At 37.2% G+C, this 15,826-nt stretch overlaps 2 protein-coding genes across 3 annotated transcripts; both read left to right on the top strand.

The window, feature by feature from the left end:
* The first annotated feature begins 484 nt into the window (after positions 1 to 484).
* Positions 485 to 9,043, top strand: LOC135606750 (histone-lysine N-methyltransferase ASHR1-like). Its single transcript, XM_065097923.1, has 14 exons — positions 485 to 715; positions 968 to 1,113; positions 3,009 to 3,143; positions 4,756 to 4,810; positions 4,907 to 5,025; positions 5,165 to 5,253; positions 5,364 to 5,445; positions 5,573 to 5,671; positions 5,822 to 5,912; positions 6,020 to 6,139; positions 6,324 to 6,430; positions 6,632 to 6,701; positions 7,129 to 7,192; positions 8,523 to 9,043. Exons 1-14 carry the CDS (start codon positions 616 to 618, stop codon positions 8,680 to 8,682), a joined length of 1,437 nt encoding a protein of 478 aa, XP_064953995.1. The 5' UTR covers positions 485 to 615; the 3' UTR covers positions 8,683 to 9,043.
* A 788-nt stretch (positions 9,044 to 9,831) lies between these two features.
* On the top strand, positions 9,832 to 15,388 carry LOC135606749 (serine/threonine-protein kinase MPS1-like). Of its 2 annotated transcripts, XM_065097920.1 has the most exons (6): positions 9,832 to 10,181; positions 10,433 to 10,843; positions 11,031 to 11,815; positions 13,468 to 13,668; positions 14,421 to 14,582; positions 14,693 to 15,388. In XM_065097920.1, exons 1-6 carry the CDS (start codon positions 10,010 to 10,012, stop codon positions 15,200 to 15,202), a joined length of 2,241 nt encoding a protein of 746 aa, XP_064953992.1. In that variant the 5' UTR covers positions 9,832 to 10,009; the 3' UTR covers positions 15,203 to 15,388. The 2 variants fall into 2 exon arrangements, with proteins under 2 accessions (XP_064953992.1, XP_064953993.1); XM_065097921.1 differs by lacking the exon at positions 13,468 to 13,668.
* Positions 15,389 to 15,826: the final 438 nt, after the last annotated feature.

The raw sequence follows: 15,826 nt of genomic DNA, 5'->3' as shown, positions 1-15,826 counted from the left end.
ATGTATCGATATATGATACAATAGGGACTTCCGAATAGACAAGTATATATTGTCCATACCGATCTCCTATCGTATCAATACGAGTGGTGCGTCGTGACATAGCGAACTTTGATGTACGAGACATGAGTCACATGAGATGGTATTAAAATATGCCATGCTCCTCTTTTATACTATTTAATTAAAATATTATATTCACTCCTGTTTAGTTGGATATCTTAAGTTTATGAGATTTGAAAGGTTGATAAAAAAAATTGATAATTTATCGTATCTCGAAATCTGTTTTCGTTACTTTTCTTTGTAGAAAAGCAAAAAAAAAGAAAAAAAGAATTTTATATGATTTGTGATCATTCCTCATTCCGATAAGACGGCAGTGTGTTTCATAGCACAAGCTGGGCTTGTTATTACAGGTCCAGCCCAGCCCGGCCTCGCTTGGCTCAGCCCAGGCGACGACGAGCGTCGATTGTATATAGGGTGAGAAAAGGCCGGAGAGGTTGCAGGCAAACTCCTCCAGGGAGAAGCCGCACCGAGAGTGATTCCGGTGGGGGCTGTAGCACAGCGAAGAGGCACCACACGGCGCTAGAAGAAGAAGAGGATCGACGCTTCGATACGGGGTGGATGGAGGAGTTGCAGAGCGCGCTTGCGGCCCGCGGCTTGGCGGTCGCCTCGATTCCGGGCAAAGGCCGGGGGCTGATCACCACCCGCGACTTCGCTCCTGGTGAGTCTCCGCTTCTTTCCCGTCCGTCTCTTGTACTAGTCCATCACTTGGTACTAGATTCATCTTTGATCAACGAGTGCTCGACGAAAAGTCTCTACCCTGCTCGACCAACTTTGGGTTATTGATTCTTTTGGCTTCGGTGGTAATGCAAGCGGAGGGGTTTTCATAGCATAACACGCTCGGTGATATCCTTGTAGCTTTTGAAATTGGGCAAATGGTATCAAAGATTGCTGACAAAGGGTTTTTCTCTAGGTGATGTGATCATATTCCAGGAACCCTATGCGTCGACGCCGAACAAGACTTCTAGCGGCTCAAGTTGTGATGGCTGCTTCGCCTCCAACGACTCGAGAAAGTGCTCGGCTTGTCAGGTTGCGTGGTACTGCGGGACTGCGTGTCAGGTATTGTAATATCCACCCATCAAGTTTTATTTTTGGCTTATAGATATTGCTTGGTTACCCTTTTTACTCATCGCGCTAACTCTGATAAAAAGGGTTCGATTTTGAACCATTGGCTGTAGGTTGATGTTTTTGATACTGGCTAGTAATTAAAATATCATAGTATTTGTATTGCTATTTAGCTTTGTTGGCTGCAAATTTGGTCTCAGTGTAGGTGTCTCCCTGCTTTCTAGAGACTTGATCACAAACTGTAGAAGGTCGAGAACCTTGTCTGGCCACTGTGTGGCACTGACCATTTGGACATGCTGCAGAGACTTGTCTTGACTATGTTCATAGTTCATATGCCGAACACAAATTTTACTATGTTTTTTAGCACCATGTGTTATTTATGCACTAATGTTACAAGATGTGGCCATTTCTTTTGGTATATGGAATAGATACCAAATATAAATTATTCTGAAGAGAAAAACCTAACGAATTTTCTTGTCTGAGAATATAAATGTGAAATTTTCATAATAGATGCCAAATTTCTGCTGTTGTAGTTGCTTATCCCATTCAACCTATAACTATGACATTTTCATAATACGTTGCTTTTCCCATTCCATAATAGAGGGGGACCTAAAAACAATAAGATAGATGTGAATGTTCTCAATTTAACTACAAATATTGCTTTACACAAAGCTCAAGCTCAAGGTGTGAAAAGATGTGTAGCTGACTCCATGATGCAGGAGCAATTTAGTTTATATGTTATTTGAATAAATTTTATTCAAGTGTTGACCTAACAATCTTCAGTAATGTTGACCTAAGCAGGATAGCAGAAGCCTTTCTGGACATATTATTGTTTCAAACGTAAGGTTTTGACAATAGGCTTGTCTGACTTAAGAAAGCTGTTCTAGCTCCTTGATGGGGCCAATATTTGAAGAAAATATGATTGTTGTTGTTGTTTTATGATAAACCTGAATGGAGATCCTCTCGTGCACTTAACACTGTTACGATATGAGATCAAATAATTGCATTTTATCTAGAGTAAAGAAAAGGCATATCTCAGCAATATAGATGTTGACCCAAGCAGGATAGCAGAAGCCTTTAGGGACACATTGTTGTTTCAAACTTAAGGTTTAGATAACATAGACTTGTGTGAGTTAAAATAGCCTTGTGTTGCTTCTTGTGAAATTGGGTTTGGACCAAACTCCATGCCAACTCTTGTATACAATTTCCTGCATCAATTTATTTGTAATCATTTGTCTATGAACAGCCTGATCAAATTTTGCAAAATGCTTCCTTGTCACTCACTTTTCTCTCTTAAATTGCATCACTCCTGTAGGTGATCCTGCTTCAAACTAGTAATACTCGATTCCCCATTTTCTATGCATGTTTTTGCTTGATTTGTTGGACCTTTATTTTCATCTTTTATGTCATCATGTTATGCTATTATCTAGAGCTTTTCATTGTTTTCCGATCTGCTTTGTCATTATTGTGTTATGTGTAGTTTTGTTCTGAACATAATTGATTATTCAGTATGCATATGTGATATGCGATGTATTTATAATGCAGTGTTAGGTCTATAATTCTTCAGTATGATAATAGAGTGTAGAGCTTTTGGTGATGTGTGTGGTGCTAGTTCATCCTATGCTGCCATTGAAATCATGGAATTTTGCCTTGACTTAGAACCAAATAATTACTTGTTTGTTAACATAAAGCAGAAGAAAGTCTGACTACTAAAATGATTGGTTAGCTTCCTTCATCTGCTACTTGAGCAGTTCTGTTAATCATGCGATAAAAGATGATCGTTCTTGATTCATTAACAAATGTTGATAGTTTATATTTTTTTGTGTCTTAACCATTGAGGTCAGATGTTTATACTAATCTAATGTATGTTCTGTGGTTCATATTCCTAGAAATCAGAATGGAAGATACATCAATCAGAATGCAGAGCACTTGCTGCCCTTAATGAGGACAGAAAAAAGATGCTTACATCTACTATACGGTTAATGGTGAGACTTATACTGAGGAAACAACTGCAAAGTGAGCAGGTGAATTGCGTCCAATTATATCTGGATATGCTATGATTTTGTTTCTTTCTTTCTTGTGTCTTCTTCAAGCTGATAACATGAAATTACATTTCATTCCTTGATTTCTTACATCTATTGTCATTCGAAAGCTACACTTAATACAACACTTCGCATGCTTCTAGCATTATTTGTATCATGCAAATATATCCCTTAATTGTCTTGCAGTACTTCCGTTATATGCATGCTTTTTGCCTAACACCTGCACATTTTTTGTAATACATTTAAGTGGTTTTGTATACCCTACACTTCCAAATAATTTTCCCTCTAAGTTTTTGCTTTTTTGTTGTTTGAAAATGTAGAGATTCTGGCCCGCTTGTTGAGGTGGATTCCAGATTATGTCGATTGTAAAGTATGTGTTAGTGTGGCATATATTACATTCATGTGGTCTAAAATAAGGACTAGTTCTGCCCTTTGCACTGATTCTATAAGGTGAGATTGCATGGATACCATGCAGGTAGTTTCAAAAAGGGATTTGACTACTGTTAAGCATTTTACAGTATGACAACTTGTCTATAGTTTCCAAGAACTGGGGGGGTAATGCAGAACATGCTAGGTAAAAGAAGTTTATATTAGAGCATTTGATTAGGATTCTTATATTTTTGTTGATTTTTGGGTAGATTTTTGTTATATTTTATTAAAGTAATTGTAGGAGATTCTAGAGTAAGTCTATTTGGTGTTTAAGAGTGTTAATATGGCTATAATGTAGATGATGTCACAATCCAGCCTGATGTGTTGATTATTAACCCATTAACTTAATTGACTTGAAAATTGGAAATCCATGACTCAACATGCTTAAGCCCAAGTTAATGATAGTAGAACTATCTACTCCTATAAATCAATCCAATTCTTCCCTTACCTGTCAATTTGAGACTAAACTAGAGTGTCACAGGATGGGTAACTTGACTGCCTTTTTAAAAATAATATTTATTTGGAGTTCTAGGGTTTTCTTTTGGTAGGATTTTGTGTGGTGATCAAAGTAGTTTGTCTCCTACAACTCTTCTAAATATAAATGTTTGTAAGGCTATGCTTGGGTTGTTAATTTTCCTTGTTGGTTAAAACAATTATATTACTTAAGGATTAGCTTTAGAGAGGCTTCTTTTCTCCCTTGAAATTGGGAAGCTTGCATTTGACGTGACACCCTATCAATACAGTTCACCTGTACTTTGGGAACTGAAGAATAATCATGATAAAGTATGAGAATATGTTATGCTAGCCGCATTGATACCATCGATGTATTATTTTTAAGCATGATTAACTTGTAGATTGATGCTTCTTAGACCTTTATGTAGATTATAAGAAAATCTTAGAATTTCAAGCACTGGTCTAACAATTAATTTGGACATGGAAGTATGATCAATACTGCTTTTCCAATTTGAGATATTCTAAAATTTTCTAATTGATTAATTTTTTGAGGAACCTTATTTGTCTTTTATTATTTCGTATTTTCATGTTGCTTTATAACCTGTTAGCAGAAGATGGATGTACAACATTTGTTGCAAGGATCATGTATGGATTCAATTAAGCACATACCCTGTTCATAGAAGCTTATGTAGTTATTTCTTCTTTTGCCTAGGTGATTCCTACCAGTGCAATGGATAATTATGACTTGGTGGCCACCTTGGAATCTCGTATCCCGATTTATTTTCATCATTTAGTAATCAAGATATTTTTTGATATCAGATTCCTTTGCACATTTGTTTGATTGATAAAGTGTATGTGCCAAGATATCTCTGAGATAGATGAGAAACAGCTGGTGCTTTATGCACAGATGGCTAACCTCGTCAACTTGGTACTTCCTTCGTTGATGATTGATTTGAAGGAGACTGCACATAATTTTTCTAAGGTAAATTCAAAAAATTATAGTATATTTTCCGTGTTCTTTTATGAATATACTAACATAATTTAAATTCATTTGTATAGATTTTTTATTTTTATGTTAGATTTCTGCATAGTGTTGCTAGTGATCAACATATGTGATGCAGCTCTCATGCAATGCTCATACAATCTGTGATGGTGAACTTAGACCCCTGGGAACTGGATTATATCCTGTAATTTCCATCATTAACCACAGGTTAATATCTCAAACAAAACTTCTTTTCCTTTTTCTTACAAGTCTTCCTTTTTCTTACTTGTGTCTGAGTCAATCAACTAAATTTGCCATGAGAGTATTTGAAATTCCAGTTGTGTTCCCAATTCGGTTTTGGTGTTTGAAAATCGGGTTGCTTTTGTGCGTGCAATGGAGCCTATAGCTAAAGGTACTGAGGTAAAACCTATCCACCTTTGTTCAAATTCAAGCTTTGAATTTTGATTTTCATATTTAACTTGGCAATTATCCATCTGTGTTGCTAGATATGACATTATTTTTTTTTATTCTGTTTGTTGGTTGACAGATCTTGATAAGTTACATAGAAACTGCAGCAACCACTGAGACCAGGCAGAAAGATCTCAAGCAGTATTTTTTTGTCTGCACATGTTCTCGTTGCACCAAGGTTTTTTAGCTAGTATTTCAGTTCTCTGAAGATGCCTGCCATCTCTTTTTAATTTTGAAGATTTAACTCTCCATCAAGTTCAGTTAGTTCCTTTTATAATCAAACCTAGTTCAATTAGTTATACCTGATTCTTGCTGCCATTTTTTTAAGAACCCATACGAGGAGCTTGAGGAAACTGCCACTCTGGAAGGTTACAGATGTAAGGACAAGAAGTGCAGTGGCTTCCTGATACCTGACTCAGGTATGTCAACACGCTACCTTCTTAAACTACTAGGATGATAAAATGTTGGTTTCATCTACATTCACTTGTTTTGTTTACAATGTCACTCATTGTAATATTCTATACAGGAAAACAGTCTTTCACATGCCAGCAGTGTGGTCTCTCCAGGGATCAGCAAGAGATAAAAAAGATTGCTTGTGAAATTGCACAAGTCTTAGGAAAGGCATCTAACTGTCTGTCCTCTGGCCGTATCCTGCGTTTTGAAAGTTTGCTGATTAGGCAGACACTACCTTTAATCCTGAATTCAATAATTACATGATGCATACCATGTAACAATCACTTGGACTGTCTCACTTATAACATTGGTTATATTTGTCAATTTTTGGTCATTGTAATCCACTGAGTCACTTCTAGAAGCTTGACAAGAAATAGATTTATCTGAAGGCAGCACTATGTACAAGATAGTTGAGCAGCTCCAACTTAAACTCTGCCATCAATATTCTCTTAGTTTGTTGCAAACCCGTGAAACTCTCATGAAGGTGAAGTGTTATATTTTTTGGCAATATGTATTTTATGCCCTTTATGTCAAGCTTATTTCTCCTTAGAATATAAAGTAATTTCCATTATGTGACTGATTGCTTGCTTCAGATTTTGCAAAGTATTACTAATAGATGCAACACCATATTTTTGATGCTCATTTGACTGAATGCAGTCATAACTGATTGCTGGTGCTTTTAAAGGTTTTGATGGAGCTAAAAGATTGGAAAGGCGCCTTAACATATTGCCGCTTGACAATTCCCACATATAGAAGTACGGAAATTTTATCTTTCTCAACAGCACCAAACTAAGAATATATTTTATTGGTAGACATTGCTTCATTTTATGTTTTTTATGACACTTAAGTTGTTTGTTGTCTCAAAGTTTTGTTTCATTGTGCTCAAGATGATATGTAGAGTCACATGTATCTTATATACCATGGAAATAAGTTAAATTTCAAATGAATTGGTGTCGGTCAAAGCCACCAAAACTGAGAAAAAGTTGGCTAAAACTTCTGAAAGTTTAGGCAATTTCAGTTCAGTTTGGTCAAATAGATTAATCTTTCTATCAAAACATGATGCATATGAACATTTACCACGTTGCTTTGGTCCATTCTTGATTTCAATGGGCATTTTTTCAATAAATGATAACAGAGTGTATGTGGAAGTTTTGTTGATGAAGTTTTTCCTCAATGCTGCAGGAATATATCCCGCTACTCATCCTATGCTTGGTCTGCAATATTACGCTTGCGGGAAACTTGAATGGTCAGCAAACTAATTTTCCTTTTTTTACCTGACAATGGTTTGTATAGCTATGATGGTTCCTTACATCTTCGGAATCTGTTATTCACTTCTCCAAGCAAATCAGCATTGAAGCATAACATATAACTTTTAATTTAATTTTGATTTGGTAGTAATATGAACACTGGGCAGTGTGCCCTAAGTTGCTGTGATATGGCAGGCACTATCAGGGGGAAACTCACGATACATTGAAGAAATCAACACTAGTATGTTAAAGATACTTATCTTTGCAACCTTTTTTGAAGACTTAGCAATGGTCCGTTGATTTACTTTAGGCATATTTCTGAAAAAGTTAAGATTTTAAGATCCACATTAAAATTTTGCTTTACCTAGTAAACAAGCCAGTTTGATGAAGGTTGGATTACATTCTAGGTCTGGACTATGGTGCTCCATAAGAGATATTGCCAGCTGGTTGTGTTTGTATTTTAATAATTGCTTTAAGACACAGTATTAAGTTTTTTTCCCTACTATGCTCTATGAACTATAAATTAACTTAAAAATGCTCAAAATCTTCAGTAGTTCTAAGAATTCTTTGTTACCTGGATTAGGACAAATAGCTCATTACAGTGGTTGGTCTTTGATTTTAGATTTTGGATAAAATTGTACCTTACATAAAAATTCCATCTTCCGCCAATGCACTTGCTACATAAATTTACAATAGGATTTCATGTTCCCATTGATTGTGCTTTGGGTATAGTTCAACAGTTGTATCTTCACGAGGCAATAATCTTCCAGAAGTAACTCCAATTCTCTCTGAAAATCTAAAAGATGTGGTTGTTTTTCTTGTAAAAAAATGGCTAAGCAGTGGAACATCAATGTCATGGAAATTACCCATGTAATTTACTGCGACACCATATGGTATGTGACAGTTTTATATTATCATGGTTACATGATTATTTTTTATTCTGCTCTTTAAAACATATCCAATTTCATTGTTTCATGCAAAGAATTTTTGTTGACCACCCCTTCCCAAGATCTAGCAAATCATTATTGTCCTCACTCAAGTTGACACCTGTATGTTTTCATTTTGATCATCCAAACCGATGTAAAAAAAGGATTTTGATTTTCACCATTGATTTGATACTGTTGTTTTCATACTTCTGAAAATGGAACTCTCAATTATGCCAATACTCCATCTGCATGACTTATAAACTCAACCAACCCAGACTACATTGTATTCTGGCAACTGAGGACAAACTTAAAATGATTTCTAAACAATTAGCCTCTTTTGTGTGCCAATAGTTTTTTATGTTGCATCAGTCAAAGTGTTAATATCTCAAATTTCTCTTTTTAGGCTACTTGAATTCACTGAGGATGCTCTTAAATCATTCATCAAAGCAGCAGATATACTCCGAATTACTCATGGGACCCGAACGCCCTTCATGAAGGAGTTGCTACACAAGCTGGAGGAAGCCCGTGCTGAAGTTTCATACAAACTTTCTGCCAGTGATTAAGACAACATCCACGAGGACGGTGCTGTCGGTTTTAGCAGGTAAAGCAAGATGTGTCTATCAAAGGGTATAAGAGAAAAACCTCAAGCTGCTGGGAATTGCACAGTGCCTACTGTCACATATTCCTGGTTAGCTAATCAAGGAGCCAACCATAGGAGTGCCTCAGCTATAAATGGTACCAATGAATTCAGTGACCAGAGATGACTATAAAGTTGTTAGATACTTGCCATTTGTATGTTATAATTTACTCAGTGTCTGGAGATAACTATGAATTTGTTAGATTATGGAACTTTCCATTTGTATGTTATTGTAATTTATGGTACATTCCCATGTAAATGAATTATGGTTTATAGTGCTGCTGTCATGTAGGTGTACCATTATATATATAATGAACACACAACATTTTGCCTGAAAGGATAAAAGCATGAATTTTTGTGGAAAATCTCTTCTGAGTTTTTTCCTATTTTCCATCTGAACATACTGTTTGTGCTACTGGATGATACAGCTTGTAACAGAGACAACCATGGCAAATGAACTGTGGGGTATACACCTCTGCTGTCATTTTTAGGTTGAAACCCTTGAGCTACAGTAACTGAGAAAGCCTGCAAAACAATTCTTCCATTAATTTTGGACATTATTGCGACTCATTTCTTCATTTCAGATTCATTTAATTTTGAGTGAAAAATCTCTATATAACAAATGTTTTTATTATTTTTTTGTTTTGTTTTAAAATTAGCATATACAAAAATAATTATTTAGTTGAAATGAAAATGCTGAGCTGGATGAATTACTAAGGAAAGAGGAAATAATTTTTTTGATTGGCTTTAGTAAACATGTCCTACAACAGAGATCCATAAATATTATAGCTGGTAAAGATAAAAAAAAATTAATATTCATGATATAAGAAGAATATTACTAATGTCACAATTTATACATGTAGTCGATCTTACATAATTAGGATATTATTATTAAAATTAAAATTTATTAAAATTGAAATTTAAAATATAAATATAAATTAAAATTGATTTTTTTTTTGTGTAATTGATGGACCAAATAAGTTCACACTCCAAATGAAACCTTTTCGCACGAATCTTAAAGCCTACATAACATAAAGGGTTATTCGGACGAGCAGAAGAGCGGCATTCCGTCCATTTTTGAACACTTGCCCCTTGCGCCCACTTCGCTCCTCCCCTTCCACAGTTGGAGGCGTTGCCATTGGAGGGCGGCGACCAGTGTTGGCGGACCGATCCCTTCGCTACTATGCACCTCCACGCCACCGCCTGGTAGCCTCCTCCGGCCCTCGGCGAGATGCCGTTGGGCTCCGCCGCCCATGGACCGGAAGGCTAACCTTCCGCCGCCTCCGGCTTCGATCCACCCGACCCGGCCCATTACGGGCGACGCTAACCTCACCTCCTCTTCTTCTTCTTCCTCCTCCTCCTCTTTCTCTCCCCCCGACTTCCTTCGCCAAGCCCATGCTGTTTTCAAGCGCCACAGACCTCTCGGTAAGTTTCACTTCCCCTTCTTCTTCTTCTATTTCCTCTGCCCTAGCTTCATTTCGTAGCTTCTGATGAAATTGATGGGTGATTTACTAAGAATTTGTCAAGGACAGTTGCTTTATGTTAGATCCAGTCTGTTAGATGCCTCTTCTTTGTGAAAGCATTGAAGTGGTTTCGCTGCCGTAATGAGAAAGTTAGGGTTTCGAGTTCTGGACCTGATGATGTCTTGGTTTCTGGTTTTGTTTCTTGGTTTACAGGTGGTATGCAGTCTAACATGCGTCGGGCGACTCGTGTCTTGGTTCCTCAAACTGAGTCATCGAAGAACGTTACTTCAATGTCTTCTGTAACTGCGAATGTGGCTGGAAAGGTTGTGCCGCTATCTGGAGCGGTTGTTGGAGCCAGGAGGGTGGCAAGAGATCACGGAGAAAACGATGCAGGTGTAATGGCTGGTCCGGCTGATGATGCCTCGCTCACCCCTCCTTCTGTTACTGGGACTTCAACTACTGCTGGGAATGATAAAGCGAGCCCTTTTGGCTTGCAGAATGGTGATTCTGACTTGCTGTCTGATCGAGAAAAGTCATCTTTGGCAGCAGTTTCATCATCTCAAGTGGCATCTTCACATGCATTAACAAACAATGATACGAAGAAGGAAAATTTAGCTTTTCAGAGTAAGTGAAAATTTTGAAACTGATACTGCTGACTGACACACATGACTATGTTTTATGGAGTTGTAGTGGAGTATATACATTTCATGCCTAGTTCGTTTCTCATTTTTTTGCTTATTAAGTACATGCATCACTGCTCGTAGTGAAATGGACAACAATTGTCCTTACTTGCATTCGCTTGCAATGGCAGAGATGGAGTACTTGGGAACTCAGGTGGGCACAAATGATCAGGATTTAAAGGTGCAAGATCATGGGAACATGGAAGTGTTTGGGACTGACATGAAGTTTGGAGGCTCCAGCTTGTTAGAGAATACTAAAGATCCAAAGCACAATCAGTGTTATGTGGAACCAATGACCCGATGTTCAGCTCTGGGCTCTTCATGTGTCACCACATTGTCAGTTCACACAGGTCCAACGATTCAGTCCATGCACGCTCAGCCTGCTGGGCAAACTGCCTTTCCAACTCAAGTGTCTTCATCTGCAGGAGAGTTGCCATCACTTGCCAAGGATCATACTCCTCCAGAAGAACAAGGGGCTGTCAAGAATGGCTGTGATTCGCATCTTGATCATCAACAGAATCTTCATTTGGCTGAAAATGTCAAGGATAAGGGGGCTTGTGGTGATGCCATTTGTTTTCCATCTCAAGTTCTGCCAACAAGTAACCCCCCATCTTCGAATATCGATGTTGGGGCTTCTCAGTCGAACAAAGTTGAGAAGTCTCTTCGTAAAAAGAAGTATGATCCAAATGTTTTCTTCAAGGTTAATGGGAAGCTTTATCAAAAGCTTGGTAAGATAGGAAGTGGAGGAAGTAGTGAAGTTCACAAAGTGATATCATCAGATTGTACTATACATGCCCTGAAGAAGATAAAGCTTAAAGGACGTGACTATCCCACTGCCTATGGATTTTGTCAAGAAATTGAATATTTGAAGAAGTTAAAGGGAAAGAGCAACATCATTCAACTTATTGATTATGAGGTAAAAACTTGCAAAATTATGTATGTGTGTGTGTGTGTGTATATATATATATATATATATATATATATATATATATATATATATATATATATATATATATATATATATATATATGATTTTAAAAAAAGAAAACATTACTTTCTCTACATAATGATTCATACTTTCAAACAGCAAGATTATTTCTACTTAAGTCAAGGCTGCACAGTTATAAATTACTTAATGTATCATTTGGGCAACATATGGTTGTACTGTACATTGTAGATTCAAATGTTTCTTTCTCAGGATTTGATGCTTGAATTCATTTAAATTATTCATTATCATTTGTCTTGAGACATTTTGGGAGGCCTCTCTCTTGATCATAATTCATATCTGTATAATTACATATGGGCCATGATTTTTCAATGATAGGGTTCCGTCCAAGTTGGTTGAGTTGGGTTTCATAGTTGACTAAAACTTTATAAATGGACAAGAAAATAAACCACCCACCTAGAATTTAAAGCTCCGAATGAGTTTATTCTGACAAATAACTATTTGCCAACTTATAATGGTGGCAACTCTTGAGAGCGAAGGTAACCTGGACAGAATTCACTAACTGCTATTATTCAAATTTCAATCTATCAATGTATCTTCAAGTGTCAGATTTGCTGATATATGTATGAGCTTGCTTTGGGCTCTTGTTTTTGTCTAATTTTGATAGGATTGCCAACATTCTGTTTGGTGCTGCTTTTTTTTTTGTTTTGGTATTTTCTGCTTTAAAAGAAAACTTGAGAATTGAGAAACTAAACATGTTTGACTGAACATTGCTATTGTTCTTTAATATTTTCTAAGAAAAACTACGTTGAGAAATATTTTTATTTTTGGAAGGCAAAACTTTTTACTTGAAATATTTTAGAAACAAACTGGAAACTAGTGCACATTGGATATTAGACCTATGGGATTTCAGCATATATTCTCCAATAAATGACACTCCCATGTTATTGTTAAAAGTAAAGCAGTGATGACCAATTTCTTTATAGATAAAAGATTAAATATAAAACAGAAAACCAATACTTCTCTTATGTATTCAAGTAATGTCTAACTCTAGAAATATTTTTTAAAGGAAGCAGATGATTTCTGATCCTATTTTCTAGTATTTGCTTAGAATATATATTTTTTACTTGTTGCAAGAATCTCCCATCTTTTTTACAAATTTTGATTTAAACCATACCCGTCAATAATTAGCCAAATTGCTGTCCTTGCCTTTTTTATCTGTTTGTCGAGACTGGCTGTTACAACATGATATTTTTTCTTCCAGTTTATAATTTAAGCCTCAAATAAAAAAAGTAATAGATGATGAGAAAGCAAGCAAAATTAAGTTTCTTCTTTAGATGACTTCAGCGATTGTTGTTTTGTGGCACAGAGGTGTGCCAAAGCTTTTCTGTCAGAGTACTACCTTGCTGTGCTATCCTTGACAGGCCAAAAATTGCTCTGGCTGTGTGATAAATTGGTTAGCCCAGCCTATAGCATGCCAGTCAACATGGCAATCCTTATAACTGAATTATTTTCTCCTAATGTTCCATTAAGGATGAAAATAAAGGTTTTTACGTATTATCTGGACTGTCATCACTGTCAGCTTTAACTTACCATAAATGCTTGCTGAGATTGTTTTGTAGGTAACAGATAAAACTTTGTTTCAAGAAGTTGTGAATGGTTCTATGAATATAAAGGAGAAAAGGATCAAGGATGATGAGTGCATATACATGGTGCTCGAGTATGGAGAAATAGATCTAGCTCACATGCTTGCACAGAAGTGGAAGGAGATGAGTGCTTCAGGTTGGAAAATAGATGAGAATTGGCTACGATTTTACTGGCAGGTACTTCATCATTTTCCCTTGATTAGCTAAATTGTTTTAAACTTTTGGTGCACTAATGCTCATCAGGTGTCTGTGCCTGAAACCTCAGATGATAATGGCTCCATTAGTGGTTAAGCAGTACAGGAATCTATATTTAGGTGAATAAAATATCCAAAAAACCAAGATCTCACCATTGCTTTTGTTGTTAGCAATATAATCAAGTTGTAATTGATCGAATATAAGCTCCTGAAGGTAAAAATTGAGTTACACAGAAAATGTTAAATACTGCAAAGCCATATTGGTTTTTCTTGGGCCTAAGTTTAAATTTTTGTTTATAAAATTGTTTTCTGTGTCATCCCCTTTTCAGTTGGACATCCTATTTTCCTCTTAATTTGCTAGGTAGTTTTGGTTCTTATAGTGATTTATTTTTCCTTTCCCACTCATCACATAGATAGTATCATGTTTGATCAGTGTAATCATTTCTTCTCATCTGTCCAGTTGAACAGCTTTCAGAACTCAGGAAAATGAAAATAAGTTAAGTCTGGAAAATAAGCAAGTACAGTCGTAGGTTGTAGAGTTGCTTCATATAGATTTTCCTGAGTTTCTTGCTTTGTTTGATGCACAATTTCTAAAGGAGATTCCATGGGTACCAAATGTGGACTCATGTTGGTGGAAGTCGGTTATTTATCCTGGGCTGTCTCAGCTAGTTGGTGCCTTCAACCAACAGCGTGTTATATTTTACTCTCATAAAATTAACATCTCACGATTTACAGCAAATGCTTGAAGCTGTTAGTACCATACATGAGGAGCGTATCGTGCACTCTGACCTGAAGCCTGCCAACTTTCTACTGGTCAGGGGATCACTTAAACTTATTGACTTTGGCATTGCCAAAGCTATAATGAGCGATACAACAAACATACAGCGAGATGCACAGGTTTAAAAGAATTCTAGCCCTGGCTATTTTCATCAGTGGTATTTTTCATGGTATGCCGATAGAGGTCAGGATGGCAAGTAGCATTGCTAATAATTGGGCTTACTCTGCAGGTTGGAACACTGAACTACATGTCCCCAGAAGCTTTCATGTGCAATGAGCCTGATGAAAACGGAAACATCATAAAATGCGGTCGCCCATCTGACATCTGGTCTCTTGGCTGCATTCTCTACCAGATGGTCTATGGCAAGACACCGTTTGCAGAATACAAGACATTCTGGGCCAAGTTCAAGGTTGTTACAGACAGGAACCACGAGATCACGTATGAGCCGGTCTCCAATCCTTGGCTTGTTGATATCATGCGGAGATGTCTAGCATGGGACCGCAATGAAAGATGGCGGATACCTCAGCTGCTTCAGCACCCGTTTCTTGTTCCTAGACTGCCCCGAGAGCTGCCGCCTTGTGATGATCGTCACCCTTGTAAGTTACTTATGGAGAGGGTCGGTGCCTACTGGAGTGATCCTCAAGTGTCAAGGCTATGTTCTGAGCTGCACGAGGTTATCGCCAAGCTCGAGAAAGTACAAAAGAGTCCAACTGTATCTATGGAACCAAATGTTTTTTGATGTGTATATTGATTGTATGCTAGTGAAGTCATGTTCTGGCATTGCATTTTGCTTTTCTTTTTCTCTTGCTTAGCAGTCTTATCCCATGAAGTTTTCTTCATTCCACTATTACTTGTAATATCCAGTGAACACAGACTTGACTTGTGAAAAATTTATCTTCCCAAGCAAAGCTTGAAACCTTTTGAAGGACCAGTTTTTTTCTTGAACACCCTTCTACAGATTGCAATTTATCTCCAGATTACAGCAACAGCCACTGGCTTTGCTTGACGTCACAACACTCATAGGTGAGCGAGCATAAATCACCAGCAAGAAGCCTCATTTTTCTTTCATTTCTTTCTTAGCATTTTAGTTGAATCGGAGGGGATCACATAATTTAGGTCAGCAGGGATCTCCCCTTGCCAACAAAGAGTGATCGATCGGGTCAGCGGATCATAATCATACCGGGTCGGATTGATCCAACCCATTTACCGACCCACGACCCACAGTGCGGAGTGCAGACCCCGATCTCTACCATATCGCGGGCAATCTCATCCACAGGAACGGCACACAGTTTGTTATCCCTGCCTTACGATTCGTGCCCCAAACAGAACCCAACACCGTATATAAATCTCAACGCATCAAGAT

This window comes from Musa acuminata, chromosome BXJ2-3 (assembly GCF_036884655.1).
Source record: "Musa acuminata AAA Group cultivar baxijiao chromosome BXJ2-3, Cavendish_Baxijiao_AAA, whole genome shotgun sequence".
In the NCBI taxonomy this organism is placed as follows: Eukaryota; Viridiplantae; Streptophyta; class Magnoliopsida; order Zingiberales; family Musaceae; genus Musa; species Musa acuminata.
The sequence above is the reverse complement of the archived record's forward strand: the minus strand, read 5'-3'. Positions and strand labels throughout refer to the sequence as shown.